This window comes from Coregonus lavaretus, assembly GCF_964263955.1.
Source record: "Coregonus lavaretus genome assembly, chromosome: 1".
NCBI lineage: Eukaryota > Metazoa > Chordata > Actinopteri > Salmoniformes > Salmonidae > Coregonus > Coregonus lavaretus.
In genome coordinates, this window is record NC_139988.1 from 14503055 (window position 1) to 14530581 (window position 27527).

General features: G+C 42.8%; 1 protein-coding gene across 1 annotated transcript; it reads left to right on the plus strand.

Moving 5' to 3' along the window:
* Nucleotides 1–1880: 1880 nt before the first annotated feature.
* LOC311107423 (cytohesin-3-like) lies at nucleotides 1881–27506 on the plus strand. The gene is made up of 10 exons (XM_084149916.1): nucleotides 1881–1942; nucleotides 2267–2385; nucleotides 9537–9617; nucleotides 9801–9913; nucleotides 15846–15994; nucleotides 16097–16208; nucleotides 23234–23310; nucleotides 23933–24004; nucleotides 24168–24322; nucleotides 26877–27506. Exons 1-10 carry the CDS (start codon nucleotides 1907–1909, stop codon nucleotides 26947–26949), a joined length of 987 nt encoding a protein of 328 aa, XP_084006042.1. The 5' UTR covers nucleotides 1881–1906; the 3' UTR covers nucleotides 26950–27506.
* The last annotated feature ends 21 nt before the right edge of the window (nucleotides 27507–27527 follow it).

The following is a 27527-nucleotide window of genomic DNA, read 5'->3' on the forward strand; positions in this document are numbered from 1 at the left end:
CATTTCGTTGAACGGTATACACCATATGTATCCTGTACATACAACAAACAACTGGAAACTTGTATCTGCTTTGATGCGTGTGACTCTCTGGATAAACTGAGTGAAATTGTCAAATTACTGTAGCAGGGTTGGTTAGTTAGTGTAACGTCATAGTACTGTAGCAGGGTTGGTTAGTTAGTGTAATGGTCATAGTACTGTAGCAGGGTTAGTTAGTTAGTGTAACGGTTATCGTACTGTAGCAGGGTTAGTTAGTTAGTGTAATGGTCATAGTACTGTAGCAGGGTTAGTTAGTTAGTGTAACGGTTATCGTACTGTAGCAGGGTTAGTGTAACGTCATAGTAATGTAGCAGGGTTAGTTAGTGTAACGTCATAGTACTGTAGCAGGGTTAGTTAGTGTAACGTCATAGTAATGTAGCAGGGTTAGTTAGTGTAACGTCATAGTAATGTAGCAGGGTTAGTTAGTGTAACGTCATAGTAATGTAGCAGGGTTAGTTAGTGTAACATCATAGGAATGTAGCAGGGTTAGTTAGTGTAACGTCATAGTAATGTAGCAGGGTTAGTTAGTGTAACATCATAGGAATGTAGCAGGGTTAGTTAGTGTAACGTCATAGTAATGTAGCAGGGTTAGTTAGTGTAACATCATAGGAATGTAGCAGGGTTAGTTAGTGTAACGTCATAGTAATGTAGCAGGGTTAGTTAGTGTAACATCATAGGAATGTAGCAGGGTTAGTTAGTGTAACGTCATAGTAATGTAGCAGGGTTAGTTAGTGTAACATCATAGGAATGTAGCAGGGTTAGTTAGTGTAACGTCATAGTAATGTAGCAGGGTTAGTTAGTTAGTGTAACGTCATAGTAATGTAGCAGGGTTAGTTAGTTAGTGTAACGTCATAGTACTGTAGCAGGGTTAGTTAGTTAGTGTAATGGTCATAGTACTGTAGCAGGATTGGTTAGTTCGTGTAATGGTCATAGTAATGTAGCAGGGTTGGTTAGTTAGTGTAATGGTCATAGTAATGTAGCAGGGTTGGTTAGTGTGGTGTCATGCAGTGTAAGAAGATGTATCAGCGGTAAGACTAAGAAGGTTTCTCTCTCTGTGATCTCCCTCTTCAGTACCTGAGGATCTCTCTCTGGAAGAGAGGGATGAGCTGTCAAACATCCGGCGGAGGAAGAGAGAGCTGCTGGATGATATTGAGGTGGGTAGCCTTGAAGTTGCTGTGGCTCGGCTTAGTAGCTGGCAAAGCTTTGAGGAAGAGTATTGTGTTTTTCTGATGTTCTCATGTAGCTTGTATCATTTTCTCCGAATGATTATTCCATGTCTCTGTTCATAAGGTTCATGGTCTAGTACAGTACTGCCTTCACTCTTGAATAATCTTCTCTGAATGAAGCCTATTCCAAGATACCAATTATATTTCCTTTTCTTCCTCACTCAGCGCTTGAAGTTTGAGATAGCTGAAGTCATGACTGAGATCGAGCAACTAACGTGTGTAGGAGAGAGGTGAGTGAACAGCCCGTGGTCTCATTCACTGGTGCTCGCATTTGATTTTCACTGTTCTAACTAGAAGACTGAACAATTGTGTGCAGTGCTTTCAATCAGGTGATCTGTGCCTATGCAGTGATTTCAATCAGTCTTAGCTGGTGTACCATATCTAATTTCCATACCCAAATGTGACCAAACTATTTTATAATCTCGTCTATATGCCTGCTCAGTTTCCCGTCATTAGTTGATTTAAATATGGCTCAACGTAAACAGCACTAATGGGTCGGTCTGAACAGCTGAACGTTAAAAAGGTACCTTTTTACATGGAAATAAATGTTTTTTGAAGTTGGTTGGTTGTATTTAAGGTTATCATGGTTTTTCTTCGATGTCATGTCTCACAGCAAAACGACACAGAGGAACAAACAGATCGCCATGGGGAGGAAGAAATTCAACATGGATCCTAAGAAGGTATTTTCAGGTTTAAATGTTTATGACCAGAGCCTCAGGGTTCAGCGATGGCCACATCTTCAGTCTTTTATTTCCGCCCTGGAATAGCTTTTGGCGGTGTTGTGTCCAGTAATGGACCCCTGTGACAGAAGAAGCTATGTTTACGTTTATATGTATGACCCAGGCTTCATTGATGGCCTCAAGTCTTTTATTTCAGTCCTGGAATGGCTTTTCTGGGTGTTGTGTCCAGTAATGGACCGCTGTCATATACTACTGCTCTGCTAGAATCATTCACCCATGATTGAGATAAACAGCCCACTGTCTGTCGCCCATCTTGTATTCCAGGGGATCCAGTTTCTCCTGGAGAACGACCTTCTGCAGCACACCCCAGAAGACGTCTCTCAGTTCCTCTACAAGGGTGAGGGCCTGAACAAGACTGTCATCGGAGACTACTTAGGGGAGCGGTAAGCCATCCCATCTATCTGCCTAGTAGGGAAACTGTTTTCCCTCCCTGCCGCGCTGCAGATTTATGTCCACCACTTGATTAGTCCGTTCGTTCCCCGAATCTGAGGCCATCTCCGCGGGTTATTATGGTTTGGATTTATTGATGAAAGTGGCCACCTGGTTCCCTCGAAATACAAATCACCTTGCCAATGAGTCGTCGTGGGTGTCTCGTCTCCCCTCTCTATGCCACCCCACTGTGGACACCGGACTAGCCATAAAAAAGACTTCATTCGCCACAACTCAGCCCAGAAACACACTGTCAGGTAACAGAGGTAAGGGGTCTGCTTGGGACTAGAGATACGGCATCTTATATGACTTACGTGCAACACTGTTGGCAGCTTCAGATGATACACTACATGACCAAAAGTATGTGGACACCTGCTCGTCGAACATCTCATTCCAAAATCATGGCCATTAATATGGAGTTGGTCCCCCCTTTGCTACTATAACAGCCTCCACTCTTCTGGGAAGGCTTTCCACTAGATGTTGGAACATTGCAGCGACTTGCTTCTATTCAGCCACGAGCATTAGTGAGGTCAGGCACTGATGTTGGGCGATTAGGCCTGACTCACAGTCGGCTTTCCAATTCATCCTAAAGGTGTTCAATAGGGTTGAGGTCTCTGTGCAGGCCAGTCAAGTTCTTCCACACGGATCTCGACAAACCATTTTTGTTGAACTGCCAGATCGGGAAGCATGTTTCATCACTCCAGAGAACGCGTTTCCACTGCTTCAGAGTCCAATGGCGGCGAGCTTTACACCACTCCAGCTGACACTTGGCATTGCGCATGGTGATCTTAGGCTTGTGTGCGGCTGCTCGGCAATGGAAAGCCATTTCATGAAGCTCCCGACGAACAGTTCTTGTGCTGACGTTGCTTCCAGAGGCAGTTTGGAACTCGATAGTGAGTGTTGCAACTGAGGACAGACAATTTTTATGCGCTTCAGCACTCGGCGGTCCCGTTCTGTGAGCTTGTGTGGCCTACCACTTTGTGGCTGAGCAGTTGTTGCTCCTAGACGTTTCCACTTCACAGTACTTACAGTTGACCGGGGCAGCTCTAGCATGGCAGAAATTTGACAAACTGACTTGTTGGAAAGGTGGCATGTTGAAAGTCACTGAGCTCTTTAGTATGGCCATTCTACTGACAATGTTTGTCTATGGAGATTGCATGGCTGTGTGCTCAATTTTATACACCTGTCAACAACGGGTGTGGCTGAAATAGCCAAATCCACTAATTTGAAGGGGTGTCCACATACTTTTGTATATATAGTGTATCTTTAGGAAAAGACCAGGAGGTTAGGTTATATGAAGAACAGAAGGAAAAGATTAATGGAGAGCGAGACAGTCTATGTATTGAAAGAGATGTGCAGCGTGACACAGACTGTGTGTGTGTGTTTGCATCAGACGTGTGCGAGTGTGTGCGTCAGACGTGGGTGTGTTGGAGTCAGTCGTCAATATCGAGTCTGCAGGTTAAATCTATGATCCCCATACGTTCCAGGTGCTAAGTCCAGAGGGAATGATCAAAGAGCCAGCCCACTCACTGGAAATAACTGTGTAAACAGGTGGGACAGCTATAGTACTACTGGTCCTAATTGAGTTTACGGGAGGATCTGGAACATATCATTACTCGCACTGTAATTACAGATGTGCGTGAGACAGATGCACCCTTATGGAAGGTCACGTTTTTTCATGTTTTGCACATGTAAAAATAATGTGAAACCATGTGGTTTTGGAACATTTCACATGTGATGGTATTTCACATGTGGATTAAAGGTGATTCCCTGAAAACTAAAATGAGTGGATAGGATGTCACCGAAACATCACAAAATAGTTGCAGTGTTTTCAACTTACATACATTCGGAAAGTATTCAGACCCCTTGACTTTTTCCACATTTTGTTATGTTACAGCCTTATTCTAAAATGGATTAAATAATTGTTTCCTCATCAATCTACACACAAAACCCCATAATGACAAAGCAAAAACAGGTTTTTAGACATTTTTTGCACATTTATTTAAAAAAACAACCTGATACCTTATTTACATAAGTATTCAGACCCTTTGCTATGAGACTCGAAATTGAGCTCAGGTGCATCCTGTTTCTATTGATCATCCTTGAAATGTTTCTACAACTTGATTGGAGTCCACCTGTGGTAAGTTCAATTGATTGGGCATGATTTGGAAAGGCACACACCTGTCTATATTAGGTCCCACAGTTGACAGTGCATGTCAGAGCAAAAACCAAGCCATGAGGTCGAAGGAATTGTCCGTACAGCTCCGAGACAGGATTGTGTCGAGGCACAGATCTGGGGAAGGGTACCCCAAAAATTCTGCAGCATTGAATGTCCCCAAGAACACAGTGGCCTCCATTCTTAAATGGAAGAAGTTTGGAACTACCAAGACTCTTCCTAGAGCTGGCCACCCGGCCAAACTGAGCAATCGGGGGAGAAGGGCCTTGGTCAGGGAGGTGACCAAGCTCCAGAGTTCCTCTGTGGAGATGGGAGAAACTTTCAGAAGGACAACAATCTCTGCAGCACTCCACCAGTCAGACCTCTACGGTAGAGTGGCCAGACGGAAGCCGCTCCTCAGTAAAAGGCACATGACAGCCCGCTTGGAGTTTGCCAAAAGGCACCTAAAGGACTCAGACCATGAGAAACAAGATGATCTGGTCTGATGAAACCACAATTGAACTCTTTGGCCTGAATGCCAAGTGTCACATTTGGAGGAAACCTGGCACCGTCCCTATGGTGAAGCATGGTGGTGGCAGCATCATGCTGTGGGGATGTTTTTCAGCGGCATGGATTGGGAGACTAGTTAGGATCAAGGGAGAGATGAATGGAGAAAAAGTACAGCGATCCTTGATGAAAACCTGCTCAGGACCTCAGACTGGGGCGAAGGTTCACCTTCCAACAGGACAACGACCCTAAGCACACAGCCAATACAACACAGGAGGGGCTTCGGGACAAGTCTCTGAATGTCCTTGGGTGGCCCAGCCAGAGCCCGGACTTGAACCCGATCGAACATCTCTGGAGAGACCTGAAAATAGCTGTGCATTGAATCTCCCCATCCAACCTGACAGAGCTTGAGAGGATCTGCAGAGAAGAATGGGAGAAACTCACCAAATACAGGTGTGCCAAGCTTGTAGCGTCATACCCAAGAAGACTCGAGGCTGTAATCGCTGCCAAAGGTGCATCAACAAAGTACTGAGTAAAGGGTCTGAATACTTATGTAAATGTGATATTTCAGGGGGGGGGGGGGTTGTATATAAATTTGCAAAAATGTCTAAACCTGTTTTTGCTTTGTCATTATGGGGTATTGTGTGTAGATTAAGTGGGGAAAACAATTTAATCCATTTCAGAATAAGGCTGTAACGTAACAAAATGTGGAAAAAGTCAAGGGGACTGAATACTTTCCGAATGCACTGTATTTGACACACTTTAACATGTATGATTACATTGTGTATGTTTATTTATACAGTAACTATTATTCAACATGTCCTGAACTGGGATTTGAACCCACAACCTCTTGGTTCATGGCATTCCAATCTTCCTGCTATGCCACCATGTCTGTGTTAATAACTGATTTCCCCTGTATTCCTACACTTTAGACTTCAAAGGAAATCTCAGCTTTGTATAATAGTGATTCAGGAGTAACATTAAAACAGAATAATATGCCCCACCAACATTAGACAACTAAAGAAAACCCTCAAATTGCTGAAATAAGTAAATGAAATCAATGATGAGAGAATAGTCAGAATAACTGATAACTAAAATAGCAGTCAGATGGCACTCTGTTGCTAAGTGCAGAGATGTACTATAGGTAATGAATGTTTAGGGGACTTCTGAGAACGCTACAGACTTTGTGGTGCAGCAGAAAGATAAGTGTACCCCAAATCCAGAGGTTGTGAGTTCAAATCCCAGGTGGGATAATATTGAAAGTCATCATTTTAAATGCAATCATGTCATTAATGAAAGATTTGTACACTATTTTAGCTGAAAAGCATACAGCTTCCCTTAAAACCCCCATACTTTTCATTTCTTCCCTTACCAAGAAAACGTGAAAATGCTAATTAAATATAATCACATGTATTCAGTTTAGAGTTCACATGTTACCATCTTTTCACATGTGAGGACAATAACATGTTTTCACCTCATTTGCATTTTCACATGGTAAACACTTTCACATGTTAAAATCGAACTTGCATTTTCACATGTGAAAGACATTCACATGTGAAAATCGAATGTGCCGTTTTACATGTGAAAAACGTTCAAATGTTGTCACGTGTAGTTTCATGGCCTCACATGTTAAAATGTTGCATCCCCATGTTGTCAAATGTATTTCACGAGGTAATGTTTTCACGTGTAGTTTCACGTTATCACATGTCGCTTTTGCATGTTATCACATTAACTTCACATACAGTGGGGGAAAAAAGTATTTAGTCAGCCACCAATTGTGCAAGTTCTCCCACTTAAAAAGATGAGAGAGGCCTGTAATTTTCATCATAGGTACACGTCAACTATGACTGACAAATTGAGATTTTTTTTCTCCAGAAAATCACATTGTAGGATTTTTTATGAATTTATTTGCAAATTATGGTGGAAAATAAGTATTTGGTCAATAACAAAAGTTTCTCAATACTTTGTTATATACCCTTTGTTGGCAATGACACAGGTCAAACGTTTTCTGTAAGTCTTCACAAGGTTTTCACACACTGTTGCTGGTATTTTGGCCCATTCCTCCATGCAGATCTCCTCTAGAGCAGTGATGTTTTGGGGCTGTCGCTGGGCAACACAGACTTTCAACTCCCTCCAAAGATTTTCTATGGGGTTGAGATCTGGAGACTGGCTAGGCCACTCCAGGACCTTGAAATGCTTCTTACAAAGCCACTCCTTCGTTGCCCGGGCGGTGTGTTTGGGATCATTGTCATGCTGAAAGACCCAGCCACATTTCATCTTCAATGCCCTTGCTGATGGAAGGAGGTTTTCACTCAAAATCTCACTATACATGGCCCCATTCATTCTTTCCTTTACACAGATCAGTCGTCCCTTTGCAGAAAAACAGCCCCAAAGCATGATGTTTCCACCCCCATGCTTCACAGTAGGTATGGTGTTCTTTGGATGCAACTCAGCATTCTTTGTCCTCCAAACACGACGAGTTGAGTTTTAATCAAAAAGTTCTATTTTGGTTTCATCTGACCATATGACATTCTCCCAATCCTCTTCTGGATCATCCAAATGCCCTCTAGCAAACTTCAGACGGGCCTGGACATGTACTGGCTTAAGCAGGGGGACACGTCTGGCACTGCAGGATTTGAGTCCCTGGCGGCGTAGTGTGTTACTGATGGTAGGCTTTGTTACTTTGGTCCCAGCTCTCTGCAGGTCATTCACTAGGTCCCCCCGTGTGATTCTGGGATTTTTGCTCACTGTTCTTGTGATCATTTTGACCCCACGGGGTGAGATCTTGCGTGGAGCCCCAGATCGAGGGAGATTATCAGTGGTCTTGTATGTCTTCCATTTCCTAATAATTGCTCCCACAGTTGATTTCTTCAAACCAAGCTGCTTACCTATTGCAGATTCAGTCTTCCCAGCCTGGTGCAGGTCTACAATTTTGTTTCTGGTGTCCTTTGACAGCTCTTTGGTCTTGGCCATAGTGGAGTTTGGAGTGTGACTGTTTGAGGTTGTGGACAGGTGTCTTTTATACTGATAACAAGTTCAAACAGGTGCCATTAATACAGGTAACGAGTGGAGGACAGAGGAGCCTCTTAAAGAAGAAGTTACAGGTCTGTGAGAGCCAGAAATCTTGCTTGTTTGTAGGTGACCAAATACTTATTTTCCACCATAATTTGCAAATAAATTCATTAAAAATCCTACAATGTGATTTTCTGGAGAAAAAAAATCTCATTTTGTCTGTCATAGTTGACGTGTACCTATGATGAAAATTACAGGCCTCTCTCATCTTTTTAAGTGGGAGAACTTGCACAATTGGTGGCTGACTAAATACTTATTTTCCCCACTGTAAGATCACATGTTATCACATATGAAACACGTGGTCACGTGAAATTCATATGTTTTTCCGTAAGGGAGTGGGCGAATCTGTCTTGAACGACACAATCAGATGGGGTCTTTGGTTAATGTATTAATAATCCTGTCCTGATTTTCTAGCTTTTCTTATAACTCCTGTTGATACAATACAAGTTTAGATTTTCTTAGATAAACGTTTTAAGTGAGATATTGACAAAATTCTGTAATACATCAGTAATAAAACTGTTTTTATTAGTATGATCGGTTCTTAGAAGAGATTCTTTCTTAGATATTTCTCTCTTCATTTACTTGAAAAACTTTGTTGCTTTTTTGGTTCTTGGTTGCCTTCTGAAGTTAATGAGTGATACATAATACAATGAGTGTTCATGCTCGGGAACATTCAAATTTATGTTACATAAACAACATCAGAGGACCACATAGCTTCAAAGGTGATGTTGACTTTCTCTCAAACACCCCTTTGGTGCTTCAACAGATATCTCACAAAAGGCTCTTGTGTCTGGATTCTGTGTCTTGTTTTTCATCAATCAAATGCACGCTGGACCATGCCAAGCTTCAATAGGCCAGCACCTCGAGGTATTGGGATTCATTTCAATAGGCCAGCACCTAGAGGTATTGGGATTCATTTCAATAGGCCAGCACCTCGAGTTATTGGGATTCATTTCAATAGGCCAGCACCTCAAGGTATTGGGATTCATTTCAATAGGCCAGCACCTCGAGATATTGGGATTCATTTCAATAGGCCAGCACCTCGAGGTATTGGGATTCATTTCAATAGGCCAGCACCTCGAGGTATTGGGATTCATTTCAATAGGCCAGCACCTTGAGGAATTGGGATTCATTTAAATAGGCCAGCTATTAAGATTGCTTCTAGACTCTTGCAGCACTGCTTTGTATGTCAATGGAGGCAGAAACATTTCTGGAATTCAAAGAAAAAGCATATGCTTGGGCAAAAGAGTCTCAATCGCTTCTCCAGGACACTTTTTATATTCCCTTGATAATATTCCCATTCCTTGCTCTGGAAAAATGCCTTGAGGAAAAAGCATTTCCTGATAGGATTACTTGTCCTTGTGTCCCCAGAGATGAGTTTAACCTCAAGGTACTGCAGGCGTTCGTAGAGCTCCATGAGTTTGCTGACCTCAACCTCGTCCAGGCCTTAAGGTGAGCTATGCGTTTCTCTCATCTAACAGGGAACAAACTGAACAAAACTGGTTTTATAAGGAACTGATGGAGACGTTTATACTTCTATATCGTATACACTTAATACTGATATTGAAAGTTAATTGTTCATTTGTGTTCAGTGAGGTGCTAAGTGTCAATGTTTCTGCTCTCTGTGTGTTGCAGGCAGTTCCTGTGGAGTTTCCGTCTGCCTGGTGAGGCTCAGAAGATTGACCGGATGATGGAGGCGTTTGCCTCGCGGTACTGCGGCTGTAACCCTGGAGTGTTCCAGTCAACAGGTCTGATCCTCAGCATTCAACACGAAGTCTACCTCCCAAAGGGCCCATAGGGCTCTGGTCAAATGTAGTGCACTATATAGGGAATCGGGTGCCATTTGGGACTTACCGATGGTGAATGTCCGTTCACTGTTTTAGATGAGTTCATATGTGTTTTAATGTAGCAGCATTTTGACCACCGTGGGTCTATGTCACCCTCAGCCTTGTTATTCAATTATCACTAATGAATACTTCCTGATCTTGATTGGAGACCATTGCCATCTGTCATGGGTCAAAAGTTCACATGTGGACTGAACAAGATTTTTGTTGGTATGAAAGGAGTAGGAGAGTACCGCTACGAGACACACACATCAGCAGAAGAGACTGCCTAGAGTGTATCCTGTTCACCAGATAGCCAGTGGAAACTAGAGTAGAGTGTAGCCTGTGGGCCAGATAGCCAGTGGAGACTAGACTAGAGTGTAGCCTGTGGGCCAGATAGCCAGCGGAGACTGGAGTGTAGCCTGTGGGCCAGATAGCCAGTGGAAACTAGACTAGAGTGTAGCCTGTGGGCCAGATAGCCAGTGGAGACTAGACTAGAGTGTAGCCTGTGGGCCAGATAGCCAGTGGAGACTAGACTAGAGTGTAGCCTGTGGGCCAGATAGCCGGTGGAGACAAGAGTGTAGCCTGTGGGCCAGATAGCCAGTGGAAACTAGACTAGAGTGTAGCCTGTGGGCCAGATAGCCAGTGGAGACTAGGTTAGAGTGTAGCCTGTGGGCCAGATAGCCAGTGGAGACTAGACTAGAGTGTAGCCTGTGAGCCAGATAGCCATTGTAGAATAGACAAGACTAGAGTGTAGCCTGTGGGCCAGATAGCCAGTGGAGACTAGACTAGAGTGTAGCCTGTGGGCCAGATAGCCAGTGGAGACTAGACTAGAGTGTAGCCTGTAGGCCAGATAGCCAGTGTAGACTATGACTAGAGTGTAGCCTGTGGGCCAGATAGCCGGTGGAGACTAGAGTGTAGCCTGTGGGCCAGATAGCCAGTGGAGAGGAAGGATAAGACACACCATATAACCACTAGTCACTGCACAGGGTAACCCAACCAATAATACCTCATACAATAATAATGATTAGAGCAATCTGAGGCAACAGATATTAATAATGATGATTAGGCAACAGAATTAAAGAACCCAGTCATCAACATTATAAGATTTGTAATAATCTGTATTCATTCCCAGAGGGGGAGTGTGTGTGTGTGTGTGTGTGTGTGTGTGTGTGTGTGTGTGTGTGTGTGTGTGTGTGTTAGGGTTGAATGGCGGGAACCCGGTTACCGAGATTTACCGCCCAAAACCACTCCCTTTTCCCGTGATAAATAACTGCGATAAACCGGTAAATTATAATAAATTATTTATATGAACAGCATGGCGTGAAATAGAACTGTTAAATTATAGCCTATGCGATGTCAAAATCGAGTTCTCTACGGCCTCTGCATGATGAATCAATGCTCAGGGAGAGCAGTTCACAATGCATGTGGACCTATCATCTCATGGTAACTTTTTTGTTGTGACAGGTAGGCCTACATTTGTTGCAGCATAGCCTATGCTACAGTAATATAAATAACCAATGCGCGTCTAATTTACCCATCTCCATCTGGCTTTTTTTATTGACACTGCAGAGTTTTAAAACAGCCTATCACTTGAATATCGTTGCTTTAAATCGGTGCACGCGTGAGCACTCTCTCGCAGTCTTTCTCTCTCGCCATCAACTCTAGATTTCGTAGCCTACCCCTTTCAGGTAATACATTCAATGCAGTATTAGCCTTATATTTTGCTAATTAATGATGGGTTATGCATAATAAGCTTCTAACCTCTGTCTCTTGCGCAATACACAATCACCTGTGCTCCGCTGGCCTCTCCTTAAAATACGCTATTGGAGTCCCTTGCAGGAAAAGCTAGACTAGAATAGCTTGCTGGACATTATCTTTTTTTTGCATTTCTTATACCAATAGATTATTCGAAGAGGGACACAAGCTCTTTTTTGCTGAATGATAAGTACAGCAGTCAATAGAACTCACGGTTCATCATAAAGAAAGGAGGACCAAGGCACTCTTCAGATAATTAATTAAAAAGCCATTATTTTTATGGCATGTTCACTGGAAACACAGATTAAAGACTCTGACGCGTTTCGGCTGCATGGCCTTCGTCAGGGAGAGCTCACGGGTAGTTTGAAAGAAGAGCGAACTCGCGATGGCGGTAGGTTATAGCATTTATTTATTCAGACCCATAACCATTCAATCTATGTGAAGAGAAGTGAAAGCCTTCTGCATCTAATTCTAGTCCTATATTATTCTGGGATGAAGATGAAGATAAGGACAATGGAACTTGTTTCATTTAACTGTTGAAAGCGAGGAAGGAATGAAGCAACAATAGAGAGAGAAAGAGGAAGGCTAATAACATATTATGAAATGTGTATATGCGTCAGCCTACTAATTATACAAATAGGCCCTATTATATTTCAAAATTAAAATCAAATTCGCTAGCCTATACTTGTAAATTTGTAGGCCGCATGTGCTGCACCAGAATCGCATGTTCTCTTCTGCTTTATCATGGTTTGAACGATGTGTGTAATTCAAGTCCATATAATACTGTGTAATACAATTCACACTCAAAAAGATTAGCCAACTGGAGGTTGTTTCATTTATTTACCCAACAAAGCATATAGCTAGCTACATCTATGGGCTTTTATTTTTTTTCTGTCGTGTGTAATGTGCAGTAGCCTATATCATATATGTATTGGATAACTGCACAATCATTTGGGCTTTTTTGGGGCTTGGGCTCATTAAATGTTGTTAATGTATATCTCACTGGTCATCCCCAAAGCCAACACCTCCTCCTTTGGCCGCCATTCCTCCCAGTTCTCTGCTGCCAATGACTGGAACGAACTGCAAAAATCTCTGAAGCTGGAGACTCTTATCTCCCTCACTAACTTTAAGCATCAGTTGTCAGAGCACCTTACTGATCACTGCACCTGTACACAGCCCATCTGAAATTAGCCCACCCAACTACCTCATCCCCATATTGTTATTTATTTTGCTAATTTGCACCCCAGTATCTCTATTTGCACATCTCTTGCACATCTATCATTCCAGTGTTAATACTAATTGCACTATGGCCTATTTATTGCCTTACCGCCATAACTTGCTACATTTGCAGACACTGTATATATATTTTCTGTTGTATTTTTGACTGGCTTACCTGGTTAAATAAAGGTGAAATAAAAATAAATGTAGGGCTCATAAAATGTATTTATGATATGACTGGGCGGCAGGTAGCTTAGTGGGTAAGAGCGTTGTGCCAGTAACCGAAAGGTCGCTGGTTCTAATCCCCGAGCCAACTAGGTGAAAAATCTGTCGATGTGCCCTTGAGCAAGGCACTTAACCCTAATTGCTTCTGTAAGTCGCTCTGGATAAGAGCGTCTGCTAAATGACTAAAAAAAAAAAAAAAAAAAAAAAAAAAGACTCATCAGGCTGAGGTAGCATCATGTTTGAATGTTCATGCTGATCAAAGCTCTAATCAAATCCAGACATACAGTATTTATATGCTTTATAATGCTTTTGAATCACGCAGTGGAGGCTGTTGAGGGGAGGACGGCTCATTATAATGGCTGGAAAGGAGCAAATGGAATGGCATCAAACACATGGAAACCATGTGTTTGATGTATTTTATACCATTCCACTGATTCTACTCCAGTCATTACCATGAGCCGGTTCTCCCCAATTAAGGTGCCACCAACCTCCTGTGGTTGAATGACACTTTCGGTTTTGCCGGGAAATACAGGGTTTCCCGGGAGAAAAGTGATTTATTCTCAGGATAGAACATTTCTAAAATACAGGGAAAATATTCAACTGGTGTGTGTGTGTAGACCAAAACAAAAAAGGCCTTAATGTCCCAAATCTCCTAGGCCAAATTACAATAGTCCCACAAAAAAAAAAATCCAGTTCAATCAATAATCCAAAAATAATGCACACTTCCCTGAACACAAATGTCAAAAATCCGTCCTGCAGGGCAATAACTGTCCAGCAGCACTGAACATCAAAGGGCGCGTAGCGCAAAAAGAGAGAGTCGGCTTCAGTGTAAAGCACTGGAGAGAGAGAGAGAGGGAAAAGGAGAGAGAGAGCGAGGGTGATGGTCTGTCTGTTTTAGCTGTTGACTTCAGGCTTGCAGTTGCGCTCGTCTGTACGTTTTGTTTGACAAAGCTTCGTAACAATGTTTCTAGTAAAGTTAATCCATAAAATCAAAAGTTTGAATGGCCCCAACCGGTTCCAAACACATTGGGAGTAGAGCGATAACACAGGCGATCTAATTTATAACTTTTATAATCTAAGCACATAGAAAATGATCAAGGCTTCTGCAATGAGTGGCACACACATTAACTGCCGCCCGACCGAGACCACTCACACAGAGACGGAGGAGACATATTTACTTCCTCTTTCCTGACAGCTGGTGCGCTCTTAGTTGCAGCGCACCGTGAAGGCTCCGTGCAGGATTTCGACAACTTATCCCCAAACAATCTGGAATTATTTACGAAAAAGAGCTAGAGTAAGGATATTATTTCCACAATAGGTAATACATAGTTTATAGTTCATTTTCTATGCTAGTCATGGGTTCATTCAGAGAGAGGAGGGACTGTGCAGTGAATCTGTGCTCTGTTCACTCAAGACGTCTCTGCTCCGAGTAGAACAGACAGTCTGTCATGTATAGGGCAGAACAACAGTACCAGAACTGCTAGTACACAGATACTCAGTGGGGGGGCCCTGTGATAGAGACAGACACTCAGTGGGGGGCTCTGTGATAGACAGACAGGAGTGTGTCAGAGGGAAACTGAGAATAATTATGATTTATTTAAAGACAGGGACTGGTGTGTGTCAGCAGGCCATTAATATACCAGCACTACAGTAGAATGTGTTTTTATGGAATTCTTAAAAGTCTCTAAGACATTGGTGAGGGGGACGGGGGTTCTAAGCTGACATATGGAATTGTTTTAAGATAATCATACTATGGATCATTTAGTTATATGATTTAGAATTTTAGGACCTCTTTAGGTAGACCCAAAAAATATGAAACAATTATTTTATAAAATATTGAATTTGGCCTTTAGTACTATAGCCCAGAGAAACGCATTCATAAATGGCAAAAAAGACAGTCAAAAAATAAATCATAAGAAACACGGTTTTGAAGTGTTTGTCCTATATCTAGGAGATAGAAATATATTTCCTGAGCTTTCTTCTATGTTTTTATACATATTTAACCCTTTTTTTGGGTAGCCACAAAACTACCTTCATACTTTCATTTTTTTAAACCGGTGCCGGTTACCTTCAGACGAGTCCCGTGACACTTGTGGTGGTCGTAGAGAAATACAGAGAACACCATCATGTTTGTGAGAATCACATTATTTTGTAACCCAGACGCTACAAACAGAAGTTGGCACATCGACGGTACTGATTTCAGACGAGTCCCCTGACATTTGTAGGGGTTGTAGAGCAAAACCATATATCTCTAGTTTTAAACGGATGGATTTTGATGGGAATTTGTTTATTATGCTCCTTAGATTGACGCACCGGTGCGTCAATGGACTCTAGGGGGGTTTATTACTTAAAGACATTGCATCTCTACTGGTAGTGGTAACAGTAGACTACTCCCTGCTGGGTCACCAGGTTGAGCTACTTATGAATGCGTTTCTCTACTAGTATTAGTGTCATGGATGCAGAGGAGAAGAAAAGTAGTTGTATTGTTTATAGATCAATATTCAGATATAATTGATATATTGACCACTACAATCTTCCCAAAACTCATTAATGGACTAGTGTCTAGCGTCCCTGCTTAACCTCCGTGAAAGGCAGAGAGATGTCTGTTGAGGTGTGTATCAGTGCTAAATATTCATTACTTCTCTCCCTCCTGCAGACACCTGTTATGTGCTGTCATTTGCCATCATCATGTTGAATACCAGCCTGCACAACCCCAATGTCAGAGATAAGCCCCCTGTAGAGAGATTCATCTCCATGAACAGAGGTATCAATGAGGGAGGAGACCTGCCAGAGGAACTACTCAGGGTAAGAGAGTCTGTGTGTGTGTGTGTGTGTGTGTGTGTGTCTGCGTGTGTGTGTAGAGCAAAGTTTCTTCCATTACTCAACCTTTTGTATTCTATTTGACAGAATTTATTTGACAGCATCAAAAATGAGCCCTTCAAAATCCCAGAGGACGATGGCAACGATCTGACACATACGTTCTTCAACCCCGACCGAGAGGGATGGCTACTGAAATTAGGTGTGTGACGACCAAAGAATCCACATCTTGGTACTTGGTTCACCAACATAACTACAAATATTCTATATCCTATCCTTTTTCACTACATTTAGTGCAGATGGATATGACCTCAGGATGTTATCAATGTGAAAAACAACTCTTGTATTGTTTCTGCACTACTGTCTCATCCTAGTCTTTTCTCCCCCTCCCATTCCAAGCATGGTCTGTGTGATTCAGACTCTCCTCTCTCTGTCCTTGGTTTATGTCCTCACTGTGTCATGGTTGTCTCTGTTGAAGTAGGTAGTCTTTTTAAATGTGCCCTCTTGTTTTCCCTCACACCCTTTGACCTGTCACCTTTCTGTTCTGTGACTGGCTGTTCCTTCTTACTCTGCACTAGGAGGTAGGTACCCCTCCTCGATCCCAGTAGAAGTTGCCCCTAACTACTGATACAGGGTCAAATATATTGGTTAAGGTTACGACTGGGGGTGGCTGTAAACTGATCCTAGATCTGTGGTTAGGGACAACTTCTACTCCCTACCTTCCCTCCCTCCCTGCAGCTGCCTCATCCTGAGGACCCATGCTAACATGTAGACCTAGCTGTTCATCTTCTTAGTCAACAGATGTATTAGCTGCTAGCTGGTTAGTGCTCATCTATTAGCTTGTTTGTTACAGAGATGTGTGTGAAACTGTGACTTATGGTTGTCGAGGGTGACAGGGTTATCTAGAATAGGTTGTCACATCTTGGATGAGGACCCACCACATTCCTCCTCAGTCGGGCCAATGTCTCTGTCTCACACGACTCAAATTTATGTTAGCCTTGACAACATGCTATTTGACTTATGGGGACTGGTGTAGGGCCAGGAGTTTTTTCAGACCATGTGACCTGACCAGGAAAAACTCAGGGCCCTAGGAAGGGGTGCATTTCTTTCATTTAGGTCATGGGTTTGCACTTTGAGAATGTGTTCTCCATGCTACAGTACAGTATGTGCTGATCCTGTGGTGTTCTGAGTTCCTCCATCCTCCTGCTGCTGCCCTCCAGGCCTGAAACACATCCTCCTGTTGCTGCTGCCCACCAGGCCTGAAACACATCCTCCTGCTGCCCACCAGGCCTGAAACACATCCTCCTGCTGCCCTCCAGGCCTGAAACACTCCCTTCTGCTGCTGCTGAAATCCAGGCCTGAAACACATCCTGCTGCTGCTGCCCTCCAGGCCTGAAACACATCCTGCTGCTGCTGCCACCCAGGCCTGAAACACATCCTGCTGCTGCTGCTTCCCTCCAGGCCTGAAACACATCCTGCTGCTGCTGCTTCCCTCCAGGCCTGAAACACATCCTGCTGCTGCTGCCCTCCAGGCCTGAAACACATCCTGCTGCTGCTGCCATCCAGGCCTGAAACACATCCTGCTGCTGCTGCCCTCCAGACCTGAAACACATCCTGCTGCTGCTGCCATCCAGGCCTGAAACACATCCTGCTGCTGCTGCCCTCCAGTCTTGAAACACATCCTCCTGCTGCAGCTGCCCTCCAGGCCTGAAACACATCCTCCTGCTGCCCTCCAGGCCTGAAACGCACCCTCCTGCTGCTGCTTCCCTCCAGGCCTGAAACACATCCTGCTGCTGCTGCCCTCCAGGCCTGAAACACATCCTGCTGCTGCTGCTTCCCTCCAGGCCTGAAACACATCCTGCTGCTGCTGCTTCCCTCCAGGCCTGAAACGCATCCTGCTGCTGCTGCTTCCCTCCAGGCCTGAAACACATCCTGCTGCTGCTGATGCCCCCCAGGCCTGAAACACATCCTGCTGCTGCTGCTTCCCTCCAGGCCTGAAACACATCATTCTGCTTCCTACTTCCTCCTCCTATCTGGTTGCGTCTCAAATGGCCCCCTTTTTCCTACACAGTGCACTATATAGAGAATAGTGCCATTTGGGATGAAACCTCTATCTATCCACTTGGGATCCCCTCCCCCTCTTTCCATCCCACCGGCTGCGCTTGCCAGATCATTTTAGTTTGTTTTCCTCTCGGAGTTGCATGCATTACATCTGTATGCTAATTTTAGCATCCCTTTGGAAGGAGCTGCCTGTTGGAGACACCATGGTTTTTATGATGTAGTTAAATGGGTCATTACTGCAGTATGTCAGGTAGTTAAATGGATGAGACTGCGCTGCCCTGACTGTGTTTCCTGTTATGCTAGGAGGGACTTACTGGCCCTGAATACACCAACAATTGACAGTGATGTCTGAGGGATTTTTTAAATATAGTTTCTTAGAAAAACAACACACACACTTTGGGAGTGGAAATGCATCATTTTGTTTTTCACACCAGTTGCACCACACATTTTACATTCAGTAATTCACCAGATACCTTTATCTAGAGTGACTTGACAAACTACAGTCATTTTATACAAACACAGAGAGCAGAACATCAGCATAAATACATAAATCAATGTCAGGTTTTGACATGATATGACAGGCATGCTGACATCTGCTCAAGAGTAGTAAATTACAATGAACTGCAGGGGCCCCCATATACACATTTTAGAATGTCAGCATGCCATGTTTATACAATATGTTAATGCATTTCACATAGTGCTATAGAATCCTAGAGTTCTATCAGTAAACTAATATATAATAATAGTAGTCTAATTATAATAATAGTAGTAGTATAATAGTAGTCTAATTATAATAGTAGTAGTATAATAGTAACATCAGTTTTTATTTTATTACTTTTTTAACCTTTATTTGAACAGGGAAAACATATTGAGACCTAGGTCTCTTTTACAAATGTGCCCTGTATATACAACATAAATATACACATTATGCCCAAACATATACTTTAAAATAAAAAAATAGTCATGGGAAGCACAAATAAAACATCACAAATCACCCAGAAAAACAGTTACATTCCTCCACAAATAAGTCCCCAATCAATACTTTAAATTGCCCAAACGGCACCAGAACATCAATATGAAATTTACTTTGAATTTTGTTGCAGCACTACAGTGCATTAAAACTAAAAGCAGATTTACCCAGCTTGGTGGAGACCCTAGAAACCTCAAGAGTTAACCAATCCTGTGAACGGTTTAGGCAACACAGGTGTCTATACTTCAACAGAAAAGTTAGATAAGATGGAAGTTTATGAAGTAGGGCCTTGTAAACAAAAAGGGAGTAATGTAGAGATCTACGGGTCTTTAGCGAAGTCCCGCTAATAATTTGATACAGGATGCAGTGATGAGTATCAAAACTGTCACCTGTAACAAAACAAAGGGCACTGTGGTAGATGACATCCAAATGTTTAAGAGTAGTAGCAGCTGCACTTTGATAAATTAATATCACCATAATCAAGAATAGATAAAAAGTTTGACTGAATAATCTGCTTCCTACTGCTTAGAGAAAGGCACGATCTGTTTGTGTAGAAAAAGTTAACTTTAATTTCCAATCCCCTCAATATATATATATATATATGGGATTGGAAATGAAAGTTAACTTTTATACACACACACACTACCGTTCAAAAGTTTGGGGTCACTTAGAAATGTCCTTGTTTTCAAAAGAAAAGCAATTTTTTTGTCAATTAAAATAACAACATCAAATTGATCCGAAATACAGTGTAGACATTGTTAATGTTGTAAATGGCTATTGTACCTGGAAACGGCTGATTTTTAATGGAATATCTACATAGGCGTACAGAGGCTCATTATCAGCAACCATCAGTCCTGTGTTCCAATGGCACGTTGTGTTTGTTAATGCAAGTTTATCATTTTGAAAGGCTAATTGATCATTAGAAAACCCTTTTGAAATTATGTTAGCAGAGCTGAAAACGGTTGTGCTGATTAAAGAACATTAAAACTGGCCTTCTTGAGACTAGTTGAGTATCTGGAGCATCAGCAATTGTGGGTTCGATTACGATTTTTTCTTCTAAAAATCGTCAGTCTATTCTTGTTCTGAGAAATGAAGGCTATTCCATGTGAGAAATTGCCAAGAAACTGAAGATCTCACACAACGCTATGTTCTACTCTTTTCACAGAACAGCGCAAACTGGCTCTAACCAGAATAGAAAGAGGAGTGGGAGGGCCCGGTGCACAACTGAGAAAGAGGACAAATACATTAGTGTCTAGTTTGAGAAACAGACGCCTCACAGGTCCTCAACTGGCAGCTTCATTAAAATAGTACCCGCAAAACATCAGTCTCAACGTCAACAGTGAAGAGGCGACTCCGAGATGCTGACCTTCTAGGCAGAGTTGCAAAGAAAAAGCCATATCTCAGCACTCCACCAATCAGGCATTTATGGTAAAGTGGCCAGATGGAAGCCACTCCTCAGTAAAAGGCACATGTCAGCCCGCTTGGAGTTTGCCAAAAGGCACCTAAAGACTCTGATCTGATGAAACCAAGATGTAACTCTTTGGCCTAAATGCCAAGCGTCACATCTGGAGGAAACCTGGCACCATCTCTATGGTGAAGCATGGTGGTGACAGCATCATGCTGTGGCGATGTTTTTCAGCGGCAGGGACTGGGAGACTAGTTAGGATCGCGGGAAAGCTGAACGGAGCAAAGTACAGAGATCCTTGCTGAAAACCTGCTCAGGACCTCAGACTGGGGCGAAGATCCACCTTCCAACAGGATAACGACCATAAGCACACATCCAAGACAATGCAGGAGTGGCTTCGGGACAAGTCTCTGAATGTCCTTGAGTGGCCCAGCCAGAGCCCGGATTTGAACCCGATTTAAACATCTCTGGAGAGACCTGAAAATGGCTGTGCAGCAACGCTCCCCATCCAACCTGACAGAGCTTGAGCAGATCTGCAGAGAGGAATGGGAGAAACTCCCCAAATACAGGTGTGCCAAGCTTGTAGCGTCATACCCAAGAAGACTCGAGGCTGTAATCGCTGCCAAAGGTGCATCGACAAAGTACTGAGTAAAGGGTCTGAATACTTACGTAGATGTGATATTATTTGATTTTTTATTATTTTGCAAACATTTCTAGATCTGTTTTTGCTTTGCCATTATTGGGTATTGTGTGTAGATTGATGAGGGGGGAAAAACTATTTAGTCCATTTTAGAATAAGGCTGTAACGTAACAAAATGTGGAAAAAGTGTGGAAGGGTTAACGGTAGATCGAATGCCTGGTACAGTCCGGAATTATCAGGTCATTCATAAAAAGAGATGATGCTTTGGTCAAGGCCAGGAACTCAAGCAGAACTTTTGTGAAACATCACAGCACAGTTGAAAAATATATGGCAAATAGAAATCAAAACTGGATGGTGTTCAGAGATAGATGGGAGGTGTTGAGTGAAATGGGAAGGATGGGACTAAAAACCAACAAAAAATACATTTTACAGACACAGTATATTTAAAAATAGTTATGTAGAAACTGGAAGTAGAAGCTTAAGTGTTGTCCATTTAGTTTACTCCAATTAGGGGAGGGGTGGTAGGGTTAGGGGAAAATAATAAAGGAAAATATATATATATATTTACAAAAAATATATGGGGGATTGGAAATGATAGACAATTACATTGATGGAAGCCACAATCTATCTGCAATATTAAAGCTGATCTACCCCCTAAAATAAAAAAATAAAAAGTATAATAATACTATATTAAAAATAGTTTACTAACATAGTATTTCTTATAATTACATGGATCATTGACTGCTTGCATCATTTTGGTTTAATTAACAAACTCAAATAATCCTTAAAATCTGGACAACTGTAGAGAATTATCTGCATTTATCTGCTGACGAAGGCTTGAAGAGTTGGAGAGAAGAGTTAATGCTAACTCGTGAGGAGATATTCTTCCTGAAAAAATGCAATGTCTGAGAATTGTATCTTGTTACTCATTCTGTTCCTCACACTCCCTGGTCGGTTGGACAGACAGACTGGTTTTGACTGTCTTCACGGTACAGAGAGGGATGTGGCCAAGTGAAAAGAACCAGAGTTTTAGATTTTGATGAATGCTTCTATAAAATGGGACCACGTCCCCATTTTGTATTCATTGTTAGTACTTGAACATTAAAAATTTAAATTTAAAGAAGTAAACTCATTGCAACAAACACTTAAACTCGCTTACTTTGGTTACGAAATGCGGAATGAGTAATTGTCCCTCTGTATCTTTTCACTTGATATATCCGTAAAATAATGAAATAAAATTAAGATGTATCACTTCATTTAAGAGGCAAATGTCTGTATTATGCAGTGGCCTGGGTATAATGGCAGTCTGAATGCCTAGCCACCCCTGACCAATGAACCACGCTCCCCAGCTCCGGCTGAGCCAACATAATGCGGTCACACGTGAAAGGCTGCATTTCTGGGATTTCTCCCCAAATTGAACCCACATTTTGACTGTTTTCACAAGCAATACCTGCACTGCTCCGGGACCTCTGGGGAGGCTGAGGGGCGGGAGGGGGGATATTGGATCAGATTGAATCAGCCTAATGGGCAGACTGCCAATCGGATAGGGTTAAGGTACTATTCCTAAGGACTGAGGGCTTGGCTATAGGCTAGTCTGTCTGTCTCAACGTTGAGTCTCAAAGGAAATATTCATAATTGCTGTTGCAGTTTGCACTGAAACGTGTCTGTGAGAAAGTCTTTGCTGAAAGGTCGACATTAAGCAGCCTCCATCTAAACCCTTGTAGTTGCTTTCCCATAGTATTGTATAAACCCAAGTGATTTGCGTCCACATGCCGCGCTGGGGTCTATTCAGGAGGGTGCAACATTACAGAATATTCAGTTAGAAATGTATTGCCTAGAAAAAGATATGATTGTCTGTCATGTAGAATATAGGGAATCATGTCAGCTCTATACATTACATTTCTATCTGCAATACTAACCGTATCATCTCATTGGCTGTGTAGCCTACAGCACTGCCTCTCCGCATGGCTTGGCCATTGGCTCTTCTCTGTCTGTCAGGTTGTTACTCAACATGTCTCTCTGTGAGGATGTTACTATGTTGTTACTCAACATGTCTCTCTGTGAGGATGTTATTATGTTGTTACTCAACATGTCTCTCTGTGAGGATGTTATTATGTTGTTACTCAACATGTCTGGTATATTTCTCTACAGGTGGAAGAGTAAAGACATGGAAGAGACGGTGGTTCATTCTGACTGACAACTGCCTGTACTACTTTGAATACACAACGGTAAGTTAGTGTGTGGTTTTATCAATACTATAGAGAAAGAATACAATTAATTGTATGTCCACAGCCAGTCTGTAGCAGATGCAGCACGGCCCTTTGACCTAAATGCACCCTGGTCCAGCAATTAACACTATGCATGGAACCATCATGGAGGTCTGCTGCACATCTGGCCTAGCCCAGATCCCCTACACACACTGATGAGAGCACAGCCCCAAGACACACCACTCCCAGCACTGAGAGCCCACTCCCAGCACTGAGAGCCCAGTCCAGTCCCTGCGTGTCCCGTCCCTGCTGTGTTCTCTCATTAAGAGAAAGACAGGGGGGCTGTTCTGTTCCTCAAGGTCTCCTCAGCCCCCAGACTCCCCCAGCCTGCAGAGCCTCCCAGACACAATAGAAACCCACTGTAGGATTGGGTTACTTCTCCCTTAGGTACTGTACTCTGTATGAGTTACTTAGGTTTCATGTCCGAGTATGGCTGATTTATACACCCTTATGTGAATAAAACACACATTAAAAAACACATTTGTAGTTATTGAACCAGCTGCACAAAACAATTGGCCTGTAACTGTATGCTGTGTGGCTGCATATAAAATAAATGAATGTGTTCCTCATGTGTTGTCTGCAGGACAAGGAACCTCGTGGGATCATTCCTCTGGAGAACCTCAGTATAAGAGAGGTGGATGAGCCCAGAAAACCTGTAAGTTCCTCAAAATATACTGAAACACTTTCTAAGAAAGGGCTAATAAAGCACTGAACACTTCTAGTCTCTCTTCACCATAAATAACCTGATTTCTTCACCGTAACAAACTCTTTCTGTACTCTCACCTCTCTCTCGCTGTTGGACACTGTCGTCCAATCAGAATTGTTTCGAGCTCCACAACCCCAACCACAAGGGTTCGTTGATCAAGGCGTGCAAGACTGAGGCGGACGGCCGGGTCGTCGAGGGCAACCACACAGTGTACAGGATATCAGCGCCCACCACAGAGGAGAAGGAGGAGTGGATCAAATCCATCAAGTACGTTTTTCGCTGTAACCCACCTAAGGTTTTGGGAGTTTTGCCCCCATGTAAACACAACAGATATTACTCACCAGGGTCCAAAACCCATAATAATCTGCTATGAGACGCCATTGAATCTCAACTAACCATGATTCAATGGCAAAGCTAGGATTAAACCAGTATGTATGTATCCACTGACGCTTCTTTAAAGATACGTTGTTCTTCACACAGCACTATGACCATGTGTGAGAGAGGCTCACTTTCTCAGTGTGCGGTAGATAAGACTGGACTCAGAGTTGATCTGAGCTCTCTGGAGGTTAAATGGGTTTCCGGTTGATAAAGCCCTCTAGATTAGCCTATAGGCAGGAGAACCAGAACACACACACTACACTCTCTTTCTAGCATTCTGCCTCAATTCGTAACTCTTAGTGTTTTCCCCAAATCCACACTATTTATCAGAAAAATGCTGTCCAGTTAAAGAGAAAAAGAATTATGAAAGTGCTCTGTTAAATTGGACCCAGAGGGTGATTGATCATAGCTCCACTCAGCTGATCTTTCCGATGATCAATATCTGAGGGGGGAATCATATTATATGATACTCTCATCAGGCATGAAGATATAGAAACACCATTTAGGATTGAACGCTGGGTTTCTATTAGAACCAACCGAATGGCTTTTTCTGCTCCTGCCACAACCTGTTTGGATGAAGTGGGTGCCGTACACAGTTAAGGAGATTTGACAGGGGAACATGATGATGATAATATATCAACTTTAGTTCTGCAATTATCATAACTTTAGATAGGGGTGTTGGAAAAGGAGTTTACAGTGGGAAAATTGGGAAACCAGTGCCAATCCTAGTCAATACCAGCCCTGTATGAAATCACAGCCGTAGGTCAACTTTATAGGACTCTTCATTGTGTCGTAGCTGTGAGACTATGTGCAGAACAGAACAGGCCAGGCCTGGGTTGCTTTAGCTCACATACTCTCAGTACCCTGAGTCCACTTCAGTCTCCCCTTTGGTCAGCATGACACACACAGAACGGCCATCCCAACATGTCCTGTGTTCCTGCCGCTGGGAAAGCAGTGAATTACTTTTTCCTATTACCATCCTGTTGGATGCAAGGCTTTCTCCATAACTTAACTGACCTCTATGGGGTTTCCCTCTGCAGCCTCCAAGGGAAAATAGGGGTGTATTATAGTATAGACAGTCTGCACTAATGTACCAAAGAACACCCCTGTTGTCCTGTCAACTTTTTCAATCTTTACTAAAGACATGCCACTGGCTCTGAGTAAAGCCAGTGTGTTTATGTATGCAGATGACTCAACACTATACACGTCAGCTACCACAGCGACTGAAATGACTGCAACACTTAACAAAGAGCTGCAGTTAGTTTCAGAATGGGTGGCAAGGAATAAGTTAGTCCTAAATATTTATAAAACTAAAAGCATTGTATTTGGGACAAATCATTCACTAAACACTAAACCTCAACTAAATCTTGTAATAAATCATGTGGAAATTGAGCAAATTGAGGTGACTAAACTGCTTGGAGTAACCCTGGATTGTAAACTGTCATGGTCAAAACATATTGATACAACAGAAGCTAAGAATGGGAGAAGTCTGTCCGTAATAAAGCGCTGCTCTGCATTCTTAACAGCACTCTCAACAAGGCAGGTCCTACAGGCCCTAGTTTTGTCGCACCTGGACTATTGTCCAGTCATGTGGTCAGGTGCCACAAAGAGGGCTCAGAACAGGGCAGTATCGCTGGCCCTTGGATGAACACAGAGAGCTAACATTAACAATATGCATGTCAATCTCTCCTGGCTCAAAGTGGAGGAGAGATTGACTTCATCACTACTTGTATTTGTGAGAGGTATTGACATGTCTGTTTGAACTACTGGCACACAGCTCGGAAACCCATGCATACCCCACAAGACATGCCACCAGAGGTCTCTTCACAGTCCCCAAGTCCAGAACAGACTATGGGAGGTGCACAGTACTACATAGAGCCATGACTACATGGAACTCTATTCCACATCAAGTTACTCATGCAAGCAGTAAAATTAGATTTTAAAAAACACCTTATGGAACAGCGGGGACTGCGAAGCAACACAAACATAGGCACAGACACATGCATACAAACATACGCAACATACACATGGATTTTGTGTTATAGATATGTGGTAGTAGAGTAGGGCCTGAGGGCACACATTTAATATGTTGTGAATGTATTGTAATGTTTTAAAAAATGTATTACTGCCTTAATTTTGCTGGACCCCAGGAAGAGTAGCTGCTGCCTTGGCAGGAACTAATGGGGATCTATAATAAATACAAATGAGAAACAGCTGGATTGTGTTGAGGTCCTCTGTCAGAGCAGGATGTAAAAAGACGAAGACAATAAAACATTTTTTGCTGCAATGTCCTTCTTGGATGACAATGTAGGTTAAAATGTGAACTGTGCTGATACCGAATGTAGTAAAGCTGGGGCAACTATTCCCACACCTGCTCATGAAGACGTACATAGGCTACTGTAATACACAGTAACCATTGTCTATGTTTCTTCTATTTTTGCAGAGCAAGCATCAGCAGGGATCCTTTCTACGACATGCTGGCAACCAGGAAGCGGAGGATAGCCAATAAAAAATGAGGAGGAGCGCTTGACCACACCCTCCCCATCATCAGTGACACCAGCATAGACCCCGGTCTGTCCCTTTCACTCAGCCCAGGGACAGGAGACATGGCAGCGAGGCCACAGCAGAGACAAGGGTAAGGGCATCCAGATGTAGTGGGGAACTGACTTTGGATGCAACACCTCTCCACTTCATCAGTATGGATAAAGGACAAGATGGGGAAGGGCACTTGATATTTTGGTCATCAGTTTCTTTTCAGATGTATGTGTGAATGCAATACACACAACTGTAAATTCTCTAAAGTGTGAATGTACAGTATTGTGAGGACACAATGTGAAACAGCATGGTCTGTATGAGGCTGTGTGTGTACTTCCCTAATGTCCCCACCACACAGACTGAGCTTTCGCCAGCCATATAAGCAGGCTCAAAGAAACATGAGTGACATGGATATTGTTGCCCTCTAGTGGGTGAGTTGAGTATGATTTCAATGTCAGAAGAGCCTAACTTATGAATCAGCTGGTCTGATTGTCCACCCCCGAAAGGACTGACACTTATACAATAGGGATGTTGTTGTTTTTTCTCAATTTTTATTTAC

Excerpts from the sequence above, each read along its gene's own strand:
- LOC311107423 (XM_084149916.1), top strand. The coding sequence starts at position 1,907 with ATGGGGAGGAAGAAATTCAACATGGATCCTAAGAAG. Across the intron at positions 9,618-9,800 it reads AACCTCGTCCAGGCCTTAAG|GCAGTTCCTGTGGAGTTTCC; the intron begins GTGAGCTATGCG and ends TGTGTGTTGCAG. Across the intron at positions 24,323-26,876 it reads GAGTGGATCAAATCCATCAA|AGCAAGCATCAGCAGGGATC; the intron begins GTACGTTTTTCG and ends CTATTTTTGCAG.